Source organism: Rhea americana, unplaced genomic scaffold (assembly GCF_003343005.1).
Source record: "Rhea americana isolate MKP2758 unplaced genomic scaffold, rheAme1 scaffold_301, whole genome shotgun sequence".
NCBI lineage: Eukaryota > Metazoa > Chordata > Aves > Rheiformes > Rheidae > Rhea > Rhea americana.
Genome location: NW_028186426.1, coordinates 835,479 through 849,901, shown reverse-complemented (window position 1 = coordinate 849,901; position 14,423 = coordinate 835,479). Strand labels below are relative to the sequence as shown.

Sequence of the window (14,423 nt, the reverse complement as noted above, 5' to 3'; positions counted from 1 at the left end):
GAAGAAATAAATTACATTAATATTTTTTTTTTAAAAAAAAAAACCCTTCATGCCAGATTGATCACCTGCCAAAAAAAGAAAAACTTATTAGAAAACAATACGCTATTTAATACTGACTTTCTTTTATGGAAATATTGAAAGTGGTTCAGAAAGGAATCACAAAATTGATTCTGTGGACTTGAAAGGTCTGTATGACCGCACAGCGTTTAACCAGCATAATATTTTTAGCCTATTAAAACAATACACCTATACCAAGTTATTCTTGTGTCCTCTAGGAGATACTCATTGAAAGAAATCATAGGAGAGTTACAAACAAATCTCAAATGTTAACTACTGTATTTACTTACCACCAGGTAGCTTAAATATGCAAGGAAACAAATTTACATTAATACTAATTGGTAATATAATACATACACACTTCCTAGCTTAATTTTACTGCTTCTGTCTGGGCAGCAACTATTCTGGCAATAGCATGCCTGATTTTTCAGGTGGTTAAAAAACAACCTCTAAACACTCCTAAAACCTTCATAATGGTGCAGCAGCTAGAAAAAAAGTGTCACCAATTTAGTAGAACCAGCCAGTGTTACCATCATAGCAGTAAGCAGATATACTAATAGCAGCAGCTTCCCAGGCACCTTAACACTTTTAGTGAGATAACGCTTGTTTTCTAGATCCCATCAGATACGATCTGTCACTGAAATAGAAGATTCCCACCAGGTTCCTACTGCTGCCGAAATCTGGAGTATTTTTTATGAACCTTCCACCTCCATATCCATCTTCAAGAAAAAGCTTCAAAGTCAACAAGATGATCGCAACCCACTGGTGGGAAACTGAAGTGTCTTTCATTTTTCAAGATTAATCTTCCTAAAATCCAGGTGATTTGGGAATAATCCTTTTTCTTTGCCTCCCAATCTCATACTTGTCTTCCAAAAACTCAATTTTCAAAGGCCTTAGAATGACTTTTCCTATCTGTTGTTCTCCTACATATACTAGTGACAACAGAATTAACTTGCTGCAATAATTCTGAAGTATCTGGTGCTCATCAAATCTGTCATGCTGTTAATTACTGTCTTTAAACCAATGCACTTAAAATACATGTAAAACTCTTTAAAATTCAAAAAATCCTGCACATCTGCCAAAAGTAATTGAATGAGCATTTGCAGGCTGGGAGCTTTTTGCCTTCCTGTGTTGCTATATTATATCAGGTTATTTTAATCCCAAAGTTGAAGACAGAGGTAGATACTGCTATCTCTTCAGCTAGCGGAGCAGCAAGAGCTTACTTGGTCTTAATGTAAATGTGTTTAAATGGTACTGTGCAGTGAAATGGGAGTTAAAGACTCTGAGAAGTTACCAGCCTGGGTGCCAATATTCTGCTATTTCTACATGTTCTGTTTCTACAAACAGAGACCATAGTATCATAGAATTGTTAAGGTTGGAAGGGACCTCTGGAGATCATCAACCCTCAAGTGGGTGGCCCATATGGGGATCAAATCCATGACCTTGGCATTATTAGCACCACACTCTGATCAACTAAGCTAAACCTACCCCTCCTGAACACAAATAAAAATCAGATCAAAGTCAGGAGGTAACTGCTCTACAGAGCTTCAGCTGCAAGTTCCCATGGAATAATGCTCACCAGCTCAGGCTCTGCATGACCAATGAAAAGTTTTAAGCAAGTATGTCTGAGCCATCAGATTCACTCTAGTTACAAAAATTTTCTTCATATTCCTCAGTGATCCTTTCAGAAACTATCTTACTCCAATCCAAAATCCTCCATTCAATCTGGATGTAAGCATAGGGCTTCTTAAAGAATTGTTCAAGGAAAACGTAAACCCACTGAAATTCTAGATAATGAGGCTATCACCGAATCTTACCCTGAGTATCACTGATGCTGGTCCCTGCAGAGAAGATGGCACTGTAGGTTTTCAATAACTATTAAATGATGGCATAGCATAACACTGTCAGCATGAGACAATTAGGCAATATAAGGCTAAAATCACTAATTTATAGCCCACAAATGCGAGAATAGTGTGCAGGTGTCTCAGAAGACCACAACATGGACAGGAGTCTTTCAAAAAGGAGTTAAATATCACAAACCAAAACACTGATGAATGCCTACATGAGCATGTTTATGTTGCATGCTGTCTTGAAAGGCTGTGAACTGTCAGAGTTGCAGGATCACCCGAACCACTCAGATCCTGAGGCATRGTGTGCGTAGTTGTACATGCACTGTGAGCTGTTATTAAGAAAAAAAAAGATGCAAAACAAAGTGCTTTGCAACTTGTTGAATGAGCAAATAGAAATGTGTCAGAGAAAGAAAATCTTATCTCCAACATGCATAAAATTATGTGCACATTTCATATTTAATTTCCTCACTGGGATATCTGAGAGAGAATAAAGTCTGTTTTTTAAAAAATCTAGTTAAGAAAACAAAGAATTACCTTGGCTTTATAAGTTTTGTCATTTAAAAATGCTGTTTCTGTGGTAAGAATAGTTGGAAAAAACAAGCAATAGATTTCATAACTCAGTGCTTCATCCACACTTGCGTTCCTGTATCTTGTGTCTAGACAGCAGACTCCTGCATACATTCAGCTTCCACACTTGCTTCTCTTATGACCTTATCGACATGCCTAAAGTGAATGGCATACTTCCCAGACCTTGTAAACCAGACTTAAAACAGCAGCATATTTAGCCTCAGCTAGCTTGGGCTGCTTTGTCCCTCCTTCCAGCCAAGCGAGAACCACACAAAGAATTGGTGGAACAATTGGGCTGTGCATCTAGTGAGTGGCACAAATACTTAATCCAAATAATCAGAGGAAAACAAAATCAGACAATAAGATAGGAAAATAACTGCAAGGGACAAGCAACAGTCAAGTCAGTTAAAAAAAAAAAATCGATAAATGAATCAGATTCAAAAGGAAAAAGAAAAGGTGGATGGCGGGGGGAGAGGTAGCTGATGTTATAGGTAGAAGGCAGTTTTTAATAGACTTACCAATAGTATAATGAGCAAAAAAGTTCCCTCTTATGCTCTTTGATCCAGGGGATGGGATAATACCAGCATACTTGTTTTTAGACTCAGCAGTATTGCACAATAGTTTTTCTTCTGGAACCTTTGGAAATGCATCAGTGAATGCTTGCTCGCCCTGTGAGCCTATGCTATTTTGTTACAGACTCTCAACAATTTTTCATTATTCTCAGGTAGAATAATACAGGAGCCCCAAAATTAGCTCCAGGACAATTACACTAAACTTCATCCAAAACAAACCGAGAATTGTCCTTTAATCTGAGCAAGATTGTATAATTTTGCAGCAAGATGGTTGATGGCAATCAAGATCACTCTTTATCCTGTTTGTAATTAAGCTGATTAGTAGAACTGTCTGTCAGGAGTTGTCTTCATAGCTTTTGAAAGGTATATAGAAAAGACAAACATAATTTTAGACAGAATCTGCAGGTTATCCCACCCTGCTTTTTATATGTTTTTGCCTTTCACATCCAAACAAGTAGTAGAATCTCCTATTGAATCCAGAATGTTATCAACTGCAAGAACGCTTCTGCTAGATGTGATTAGCAGTAAAAAAGGGGAATAGTAAAGAGAATGAAAGATGTAGAATGATATTAAGAAAGCCAGCAAGAAGTGTTTTTTGACCAGGATTCCTAGTCCCTGAGCAATAGATTTGGCAGCAGCCTTTACTTCTCTTGTTATTTACAGTAGCCAATGAAATATGTGTTCTCACATAGCTACTGCCACCCCTGCAATATTCCACTGACAGGCTGTTGTTGGGGATATTGCAACCCAAAATTCAGCAGGTCCTTCTACAGTCTCAGGTGCTGGCCACAAAGGCTGCTCTTGGTACCAGATATCTGTTGTGGCTGGAGAGATAATGGCTTTAATATTTGTTAGGTGTTTGCCGGAGTCCCTCTGCCAGACTGCTGCTGCTCCTCTGTGAAATTTCCAGAAAGTCATAACTGCTTCCTGTTTCAAAACACTCAGCTCTGCAGCCAACACCTCAGATTTCTTCTTTAGTGCTGGGACTTCAAAGAAAAGCAGATGGAAAACATGTTTCTCAGCAAAATGTCTTTAGTAGCAGCAAGGTGTTCTTAGCTTTCTCAGCCGCTTACACAGTGGCAGCCTGCCATCAACAGCTCGCCGTGCCAGGCTGTGCGTCCGGTGGGGACGGCCTCATCACAGAGAACAAGGTAACGTGGTTGCCTTCATACTTACCTGTGAGAAGTGTCTCCCTGTCTGTACAACTAAAACTGAATTGTGGTTCTAAGAATAATGCCCTTAACTGTCACAGAGCTAAAGTATCAGTGCAGATCTGTTTGTGAAATAGCTTCTTTTCTCATCAACAAACAGCACTAACTCTTTTTTCTCTTCGGTGGACTATCTGTCCACCTACAGTGCTCAAATATCTGGTCTGACTAGCGGGAATCAGCAGCAAGTCTTTCAGCCTCAACAAGTCCAGGCCAGCAATAGTTAGAAAAAATTGACAGAACAGCACAATCAAATAAATGCACTGAAAAAGTTTTCTGAGTGAGTAGTTACTCGAGCTAAATCAGAGAAAATTCAGTGAGGGCCCTTAAAGTACAGTAATTCTAGCTAAAAGAAACRAATAAATACCAGTTTAAACATAAAGCAATGGTCAGCATACCAGACCCATTGTCTGAGAGTAATTATTGAATGGATTTGCAAAAGATAACTAAGACAAGTAAAATTGTTACCATGTTTATATTCATTATAGCAAGCATCTGCACTTCTGTTTTTCCACTCCCTATCCTCCCCACCTTATGGCTATCAAGTTCCTTGAGCAACAGGGCATCTGAGAGCTAAACAATACCACATTGGGCCTTAGTTGCCACTGCAGATCTAGTCTTTCACCTCAGTTGAATTCAACTCAGCTCCACTTATGTACCACAGATTTGTGCCAGAGACAGCTGAACAATTTCAAAGAGCTTAGTATGAACAAGACTTTACTGAGCCAGCAATTACAGCAATTCCATTCTTGCACAAACCTCCTGGAAAGATTACAGGGAAAGATAATTAGAGTACCTTAAAAAAAAAAATCAAGAAAGGTAAAAGATTTGTAAAATATATTGACTCTCTCTTAAGAGAGAGTCAATCAGTTGGATTTCTTTCAGAATCAACAAAAATTCTAAAACTTCCATTCTAATACTCAGGGTTCCCATCATGCTGTGTAGGGAAAGATTCCTCTTCACAGATCTATAGCAAAACAAATGAATTTGCTTCCTATCTGTGCTTAATATGGTCCACGAGTGGAGAACAAACCAGCTAAACTAAGAGGAGAGTTGGAGAGTAAAGTTAGGTCCTTAACAGATAACTTTTGGGCACATCACAGAGAAACTTCATTTTCTTACCTTATCAAATGTTCTCAAGCATTTAGCTCAAACATTTAATACCAGGAAACAGAGGGACAGATAGAAATGCATAGACAGAGTCCCTGAGCAGCACTTCTTTCTTACAGGCTTGAGATCATAAGCAGCATGCAGAGCTGTGGTGGATTTTTTTCAAAATGTGGTATAGTTGCTTGCAATCCCAGTGCATATGGCCAGTACATACGCTATCCGTTAGCACAGCACATTATGATCTTTGCTGTAAGGGTTCAGGAGAGAAAAAGGAAAAGTCTGTCACACACACCTGCTGCAATCTGGTAGGATGCACATCTAGAACCCCCAGGACACTGGCACCTGAGGGTGAACCTTTGCTCTCTGGTCTCTGACCATGCTAGTGCTTATAGCACTTGCTTCAACACATCAAGAATAACGGCAGCAGAGGATTTTGTTTGGAACTTTAACTGAACAGCCTTATGACCTCCCACCCTCAATGAGTTGGTGAGGCTGCAAATGTGACATTGGCCACAGCTTCTGAAGCAATTCTTGTGAGAACACAAGCCTCAGGAGGAGCTGTCACTGCACATGCATGCATGCAGCCCCAGCACTTGCCTCCTCTTCACTCTGTTGTGCTGGTGCGGCTGGCTTGCCATGTACAATAAACCAATCAGGTTAAGAATTGCCATCACCTTTTCTTTCTTGAGTTACTTTTAACACAGAGGAGTTCTCTGATTGTTGTGCAGTCATGCAGCCAGGTAAGCTACCATAGCTCAGTGAACAACAACCTACAGGAAGGAGAGAGGCGTGCTGAGCTAAAAGCCAGGGGCAGCAAGCCCTGAGGCTGGCAGTGCCACCAAAGCCATGTTGTAAAGCTGCCTCCTTGCTTTATGCATGTCAGTCACAGTGGTCTGCAGCGTATTTGGACCTCAGGTGACAGGGAGCCAGTTGGAAAAGTGGCCTCCCTAATTCCAAATTCTACTTTTATTTTGTTGACTAAATGATCTTATATGTACTTTTGTCTTTATATTGTAATGTTGGGGGGGAACAGAAATGCTGTTATTTAAAAATGTAAGTGTGATCTTATCTACAGTAATATAAATTTATACACATATAGAAAATGCACTATTTAATATGGCATATTATACTTGTATCTTACTAACATCTCATAGGAAAAAAAGCTGTTAGCTTATATTTTTGGAAAAAATAAATGTTCTTTACACTGAAAATGGAAACATTTAAAGATAATTCATTGGTATTTAGGTGACAGAAGAACACTAGACACTGAARCTCACAGTTTTGTGGCAGAATAGATAGGGATGAAATAATTGCTCAAGACACCTTCTTCCTTTGAATCTCATTTCCAGTAGTATTCCAGCTTGTAGTATTAGGCTGATTGTCAGATTCCGCAAATTCAYGTGCATATGCATTACCCTCAAGAGCTTTATAACTTGAAACACTTCATCTCCTTTTTCAGTCAAGCATTATCATCATCATCATAGGGCTAGTTTCTGCCAGATTTTCTGTAGCTAGCTAAGGGACTTTATCACATTGCTCATCCAGACAACCCAATGGTCTTGCAGAATTATAGTCGCTGTGTTCCAAGCTTCCTTAGGAATAATGTAAATGGGAAGTTTTTACTGATAGTCCTGAAAACAATGTCTGTACTGAATCTTAATCCTGTATGACTATAAGCAAAATGCATCAGTGGACGCTTGGCTGCCACTGAACACAAGTGACTAGCTATTCCAGTCACCCCTTCTGCTCAATAAACCAACCAATTTTCTAGTAACACCACTTTGCCTCAAGACAAGGTCAACCAGAAAAATCAGTTTCTGACAAATACTTATCCAATCAGTTCTTAATAACTTGCAGCAATGGTATTTCTTCCCATGCAATATATTCCCATGATATTGTTTCATCTGAATGTTAATTTAGATATTGTGCAATCTTATTATTCTGTTACCATGAGATTCTGAAAAATATAATTGCCTTCAGATTGTCCCATTTTTCTATGGCATCTCCCCTGAATTAATGCATCTCCTACTTTCTCAACTTACTAAGCAACTGTGTTTTGGGATGCAATCTGGCATTCTGAATTTCAATCTCAAGAAAATTTACTCTAAATCCAGAAGATATGGCATGAACCAAATAAGACTGACAAAAAAAAAAAAAGAAAAAAAATCAAACTTGAAATGACTCACCACTGAAATATATGCTGTGTCAATATGTGGTCATCCAGCATTCAGCAAATGGCTGTAAGTAATAATTACAAAGGATTAAATGTTGTGAATTTCTGCAGGAGGAGCTCAGTTACCATTAATAAAGGGTAGCAAAATATTGGATGATGGAGGCAGAAACTGCTGCAGATTCATCAGCAGATCACAGCAGGATTATTTTTGGTGGTAGTGAAGAGAGAAAAGTATGAGCTGAAAATGCTGAGAATCATTACATATGTAAAAATCACTCTGAAAAGCATTTTCTAAGGCAATGGCTTAAGTGTTCAGCTTGTAAACTATCTAGCTTTGAGTTCAGACAGTTTCATCATCTATCAGAATGAGCTGTAACAATTGTTCCAGGGTTTTCTCTAGAGCTGCAACACACTTATTTTACTAGCTAGAGGTAAAGCTATTTCCACTTGGGAGATCTGTGTGTTCTTTCAGTAGTTCTTCCTTCTGACCAAAATAATGCTACTGCATAGAAATCTTCAACTGCATGTATGTAGATGTCTGAATACTAGTGTCAGATATTAAAACTGGCTCCAGCTTTTCATTTGTCAGGACTAATTTCTTTTTTCTCGTTTTCTTTTAGAAACAGTACTGGCAAACAGGTATTGGCCTCCTCCTACACAGGCAGATCACTATGCTCTCCTTTCTTCCATTCAGGTTTTAAAACCCTGTCTATTCTGGGAGCTGTTGCTTTGTTGTTGTTTCCTAAGCACTAGGTTCATTCCCCATGGAGGAAATGCATTCTTTATCCTGAAAGAGACACTTTTCTATCAAGCATTTAAAGCCCTGAAGCACAGAGCTTCTACTTCCAGATATAATAGCTTGTTTCAGGTACTCTCTGGACAAAGACTTACGCCGGGCTGACACCACACAGTATGAACACAGCTGTCTTTTAAAAATGCACTCTTCCCTTGACACTACCAAACAGGGGCCTGTAGGCATAAAGACAACTCTTAAATGCTGAGCACCAAGTTCTGCAGATGCAACTGTGCAAAACTTGGGTAACAACCAATGTTTTCTAACAGCAATAGTAGGATTTGACAGATGTACCTAATATAGCTGCAGCATAAAAGAGTATAAAAACACCAGCAGTTACATAGCATACTATCTCATTAAGAAGCTTCTGTTCCTGCTCATCTTGTTTGACAACATGAAGGTACTGTGCGGGTTTATAGTGCCCACAAGACTTTGTTTTGCCACCAACTTATTCCTTAAATATTGAATCTCAACAATGAAAATAACCCCCCCCTTCCCTCCAGAATATCAAAATACTCATTTTTTCCACAACAAATGCTTAAATTTAGTTGTTAAGGAAAAAGGAAAAAAAAAAAAAAAAAAAAGAGAGAGAGAGCATCCACTCACCTACCACCCACCCCCCAAATAAGCACTGCATTCAAGTTCAGGCAAGCTAACTATAGTTCTGTCAACAGTCCACAACTGCATTTCTCCTAGGGACAGAATAGGTGTTCACTGATTATTCTATAGCTCAGCAAGGGTAATGGCACGTTGACAATCCTCTACACAATCAATCTCATGGTTTTTTTCACACCAAGAAATGAAGAAACAGAAAGAAATTCAGAATTGACTTGTCAACATAAGAGTATATCTGTTTGGCTGCCATGCCTAAGTTTCAGTTTTGTTTCTTTAAAAAAAAAGAGTACTTGCTTAATGTGCCAAGTTGCAAATAAGATGCATTTCACTATAAACAACAATTGCCAAGATCCTGTTCTCCAAGCAAAAAAGGCAGTGTACAATGGGAAATATATGTTACCTGCCCAGGCTAGTTAACTCCGTCCTGTCAGTTGCTCTTCCATTACTGTGGCTGCCTTCTCACACAGATCAAGCTTCCCCATAGCACCTGAGATGAGGATGCCAATTGATTCCCATACTAGAAAGTCCCATTCAAAATGAGATTCTTCAAGACAACAGCCTGACATCCCAAAGATGGGAACTTCTCTAYACAAAACAGGTGGTTGAAGCAAAGGAAGGCTGGTTTCTTGGGTGAATTCTGAGAGGTGATTGAACAGGCTTGGATGAGAAAGGAAAAAAAATCCAGGTGATTAGCAGGTTTAAAAAAAAAATGGAGGAGAAGACTGCAAGGGATTTATTTTTTTCCTATATCTCTGGATAGGAAATAAGTAACATTTGGAGACAAACTATTTAAACAGTAACATATATACATATGTTATTTATATGTATATGCATACCACACGCTCACACAGAGGTAGCAATCCACTAGCTACCACATACTTCCAAGGCCACTCTATTTTGTTGTCTAGCCTTCATGAACGTTTCAGGCCAACTTATTAACTCTGCTGACAAAAACAGAGTAGTACGACACTGACTTTGACTTCAGTGGGACCAGGGATTTAATCCTCCAGGCTAAAACCTTGGGTCTAGCTTGACTACTCTGCATAAATCCTCCAGTTATGTCCATCTGCATCATGCTGGCTCAGGTTTTGAAACACTTTACTAAAGGCCAATAAATTATTCTTAGCTGAAATTAAAGCAGAAATTAGTTGCCCTGCTACAGGCAACATATATAAGGACATCCAAATATACATGAGGATGCCTTCCAACAGGGACCTGACAGGTATGTGCCACTCATGCTTGGAGTAAAACCTCAGGGACTTACAAGACTCCTTCAAATATCTTGCATACTCTATAAAGACCCAAGTGTTGTCCTATTTGTCATGGACTGACACACTGCAGTCTCAATGTCACTGCTTTTCCTTCCCTGTTTCGCCCGGCAGAGCTCTTCACCTTTTCCATAGCACATTCTCTGGTGCATTACTTTCCCAATCCTTCTCTTTTCTTTCTCTACCTCACATCTTCTTTACCTTCCCAATTCAATTTTTGTTTTCTTGCAATGAAAATATCTAACTTCCTCCTCCCTCAATAGCTGTATCTGACAGGAAAGCAGGGACTCTGAAGCAACAGACAGCCTCAAATAACTACGTAAGACTACCTGAGGACAATATTAGGGAAGCAACCAAGATTTTCAAGTGCTGGCTTTACCCTAAGCATAATATACCAGTTTAAAAAAAAAGTTTGATATCCAAATATGGCACATTTGCTCTAAAGACAAGAGTCTCCCTTGGGCAAAAATTGTCCAAGTCTGATATATTCAAAGTGAAGTATGAAAAAGTAAGGAACAGGTTAGTATAAAGCAGCTAGCTAAAGTCAGATTTTTTTTAATTATGTATAGATCTTTGTATTTTAACATTTGCTGATAACTCACTGCCTGTCGAGGTTGTGAAAAGTGAATTTTAAGCAGTTGCCTGAAAACTGAATGGTCCTAAGACAGAACATTATGGGTTGGCTCCAGAAAAAGTACTTCTAAACTTTCTATTACAATAATTTTTGCTAGGATCTGTATGTGTGTGTGTGTGTGTGTGTGTGTGTGTGTGTGTGTGTGTGTATGCATAGATATCTATTTTTTAAATACAAACGTGATTATTGCTGATAACAATTCATTTCAGTGCATCTAGGGCTGTATGTTGAGAAACACAGCTATCTGTGTCCTTTCCCACTAACAAGAAGGACAACTTCCACATGTATATGCAATAAAACTGTATTTTTGTGTGTTTTTGCTTTTTTTATACAGACATTTGTACACTTTCTTACAAAACTGCAGATAACTACAATTTTTCTTAGATAATTTTTGGTCGGCAAGTACTGTAAAATCTTTGTGTGCAATTATCATGTATTTACAGGGCCTCGTGTTAGTGATTTTCAATGATTATTACAATAATGTCACACACTCAACATAGGACATGGCTTAAGATAAATATATTAGTAAATAAATATTCTGAGAACATATTTCCATAAGTGAAATGTGCTGTTATACATATACAGAATATATACAAGATGTTTTCTAGCTTTTAAAACATTTTAAAAAATGGTAATGAAGGAGAAAGCCCTTTGACCATATTACAAATTTTACAGCAAATTTTATACAAAACAATTTTAAGTGCTATAAGATAACTTTAATTAAAAACATTTTAAATAGTGCCTCTTGAGCCAAACACAATGACAACGGTTCATGTAAGTTATAGAAAGGCGTTTTGTTATAAAAACATCTATCATGGCCATCTATTATATGTCCATATAAGTCTGTATGGACATATAGGTAGCAGAGAATTAACTAAATGTTGAATATAAAACCAAAACAGGTGTAGGATATCTTTATAGTAAGGCCTGTAGACATTATTGTACTGGCAGAAATTTCCACGACATGTGAATGAGACCAGTATGCTCAGGAAAATCGTAAGCCAGAACATTCAAAATAGCTTTTTTACAACTGCATTTTACCACAACATGCTGTGTAGTTACAGAGTACAATGCATCTTAGTGGCCTTGGACAGTGCCTCACAATACACCAAATAGGAAAACAACAGTAATATACCATAGCTTCTAAAATGCATTTCTTTTGAGAGGAGGGAGCAGTAAGGCAAGACTACCAAAAAAAAAAAAAAAAAACTTTAGAGTTTATTCCCCGAAACATACCACTCACTATAATCATTAAGTGAATGAATAGCTTTATGTTTATACACAGAAAATGTGTTTATTGTAATTTTTATTTTATCTTGCATTAATTCTCAGAACAGCTGACGTGGTAGTTAGAGTTCCAATGTGGGTTTCTTTAAATAGTTTTATTTTTCTCTTAGCTATTGATTACTCAAAGCAAACAGTTTATGTTATTTCTTAGGTGCTTCCTTCTTTTGAAGAATTTCTTTTGGAACTATAAAGCAAACGATAACTTTTCTGCTTCTCACAATTAGTCCAGTGCTATCAAGGACTGTGTTTTGGTAGAAAATGTAACAGGGAGTATACATCTCTCCTTAATATTTTTTAAATATCTTCAAAGTGTACTGAACTTTGGAAAAATCTTTTCATAAGATTGACACGGTGGGTATTAACTAATTAGTTTCCCTTTAGGAGAATTCCTGCTGTGAATACACCAGACAGGATGATACTGTGTCCTCAGGCACATGCAGCATGACAGGCAATTTAAACCATGCTATGGTAGCCTCTTACTCAGAAGCTGCTGTTTCCACAGGAAACAATTGCTATCAGAAGTGAGATATTCATTATCTCATGATAACAAACATCCCCACTAGTACAAGAACAAGAAAAGTATGCGCCCAGACTAATGGGGTACAGAAAGCATTCTGTATACAAAGTCACAATGAAGCACAACTGGCTGGGCCCAAGAAACCTTTAGAACAGGTTGATCTATGGAAGCTATATCAACCACAGCAAAGAAGGAAACAATCACTAAAGCAAGTCCTCACTTTCCCATATGCACAACAGGTGAAAAGCACTGGTTTCATTAGGCATGCTTGCAGTCTGTGGGGAAACAAGACACCATTTGCCCTATTGCCAAAAAGATCCAGGCAAGCTAGAGGCCCCCTGCAAGCTCTGTTTTCCTGCATATGCCAGCATTTCTCACCAGGGAGCAACCATAACAAGGGCTCTGAATGCCTGAAAAAGCTGCCTTTGGAAGGCAAGATTCATTATGTACAAAGCTATTACCCTTTCTAAGCATTTCCTTCCAATACCCCTTTGATGGGTCCCCAGCATTCTTCACCAGTCAGAAGGTACAGAGGTCCATGCTTTAGCAGGAAGTGGGAATGAAAACACTGAGCTACCAGTTTCCCTATCCCCACTCTTAAAATTAATCATAATGGCAGGAGACCCTCCCTAGCCAAATCATCAGAGCAGCATGAAAGAAGGTTGGTGGAGGTGGGGAAGGAAGGATACAGTCCAATGCTTCATCTCCCTCCAACTGTCTCATATAACTTGCTGGCTACTAGGATTTGCTACTAGGAAGAGTCAGTATCTGAGCATCTGTTCAGCAGCTGTACCCCTCTAGACTACTTTAATTCAAGGTGCTATCTGGTTTCTAAGGCAGGTGTAGCCCTGAGCTTATCAAAGGCTGGACTCCTTTAAGTAGGAGATAACAGCATCTACACATAGCCTGGCTTATTTAATACACCATGTTACCTCTCAGCAAGCGCTAACACGGTCACTTCTAAAAAGAAAATATAAATAACACTTTGTCATTAATATAGATATGGCACTAGAGCTCAGAGATGCTCTACACCATGCCCCACACAGGCTTTGCACACCAATGCAGGCCTGAAAGCTTCAGGCAAAAGAGAGAAAGGAGACAATCAGGCTGATATGGATGCAGAGGAACAGAAAGTGGGGGAGGGACTTCTCCACATTACCACTTTTGTGTTTGTCAAAGCTTAAATGATTTTGAAGTCCAAGAGAATTTGGAGTCTCTGATAAGCTCCACTTCTCCACCTGTGGCAGTCTGGACAGATCTAGTCACTGATTTGGCTTCTCTCCAAAGGATGAGATCCAGCACCTGATGGATAAAACAACATTACTGGTTAAAACTAAGGAGCACTGCATTTAGAATACTGCATCCCGTTTTGAGACCTCCAATATGCGAAAGACATTGATCAATTGTTCATCGATCTGCAAGTTCAGCAGAAAGCCATCAAGATGCTCAGAGGGCTAAGGCACTTGCCCTGTAAGAACATGCTGAGGGAATGGGGCTTGTTGAACCTGCAGAAGAGAAGGCTTTAGGGGGAATCCCATAGCAGCCTTCCAATACCTGTGTAGAGGCTGTGAAGGAGAAGGAACTGTGCTCTTTGGTGCATGGTGGATTGGAGGCAACAGGAATAAATGGAAACAAGGGACGTTCAGACTAGATATATGGAAAATCTTTTCACCATGAAAACAGTTGAGCACTGGAAAAGAGGCCCAGAGAGACTGTGCAGTCTACATCCTTGGAGGCTGTCAAGATATGACTAGATAAAGCCCTGAGTAACC

The 14,423-nt window shown here is 38.9% G+C and overlaps 2 protein-coding genes across 4 annotated transcripts in view; one reads left to right on the top strand and one right to left on the bottom strand.

The window, feature by feature from the left end:
* The window catches only part of KREMEN1 (kringle containing transmembrane protein 1), a 38,281-nt gene extending 30,168 nt beyond the window's left edge, over window positions 1-8,113 (top strand). The window contains exons 9-10 of one of the 2 annotated variants that reach the window (XM_085309738.1): window positions 672-875; window positions 3,902-8,113. In XM_085309738.1, coding sequence (XP_085165864.1) covers window positions 672-834 — 163 coding nt within the window. In that variant the 3' untranslated portion in view covers window positions 835-875; window positions 3,902-8,113. Of the gene's footprint in view, window positions 1-671 lie in introns of both variants that reach the window. The other variant, XM_085309737.1, reaches the window with a different exon arrangement.
* A 3,019-nt stretch (window positions 8,114-11,132) lies between these two features.
* ZNRF3 (zinc and ring finger 3) overlaps window positions 11,133-14,423 on the bottom strand; it is a 39,924-nt gene continuing 36,633 nt past the window's right edge. For both annotated transcript variants that reach the window (XM_085309735.1, XM_085309736.1), the window contains exon 8: window positions 11,133-13,953. In XM_085309735.1, coding sequence (XP_085165861.1) covers window positions 13,910-13,953 — 44 coding nt within the window. In that variant the 3' untranslated portion in view covers window positions 11,133-13,909. The remainder of the gene's footprint in view (window positions 13,954-14,423) is intronic.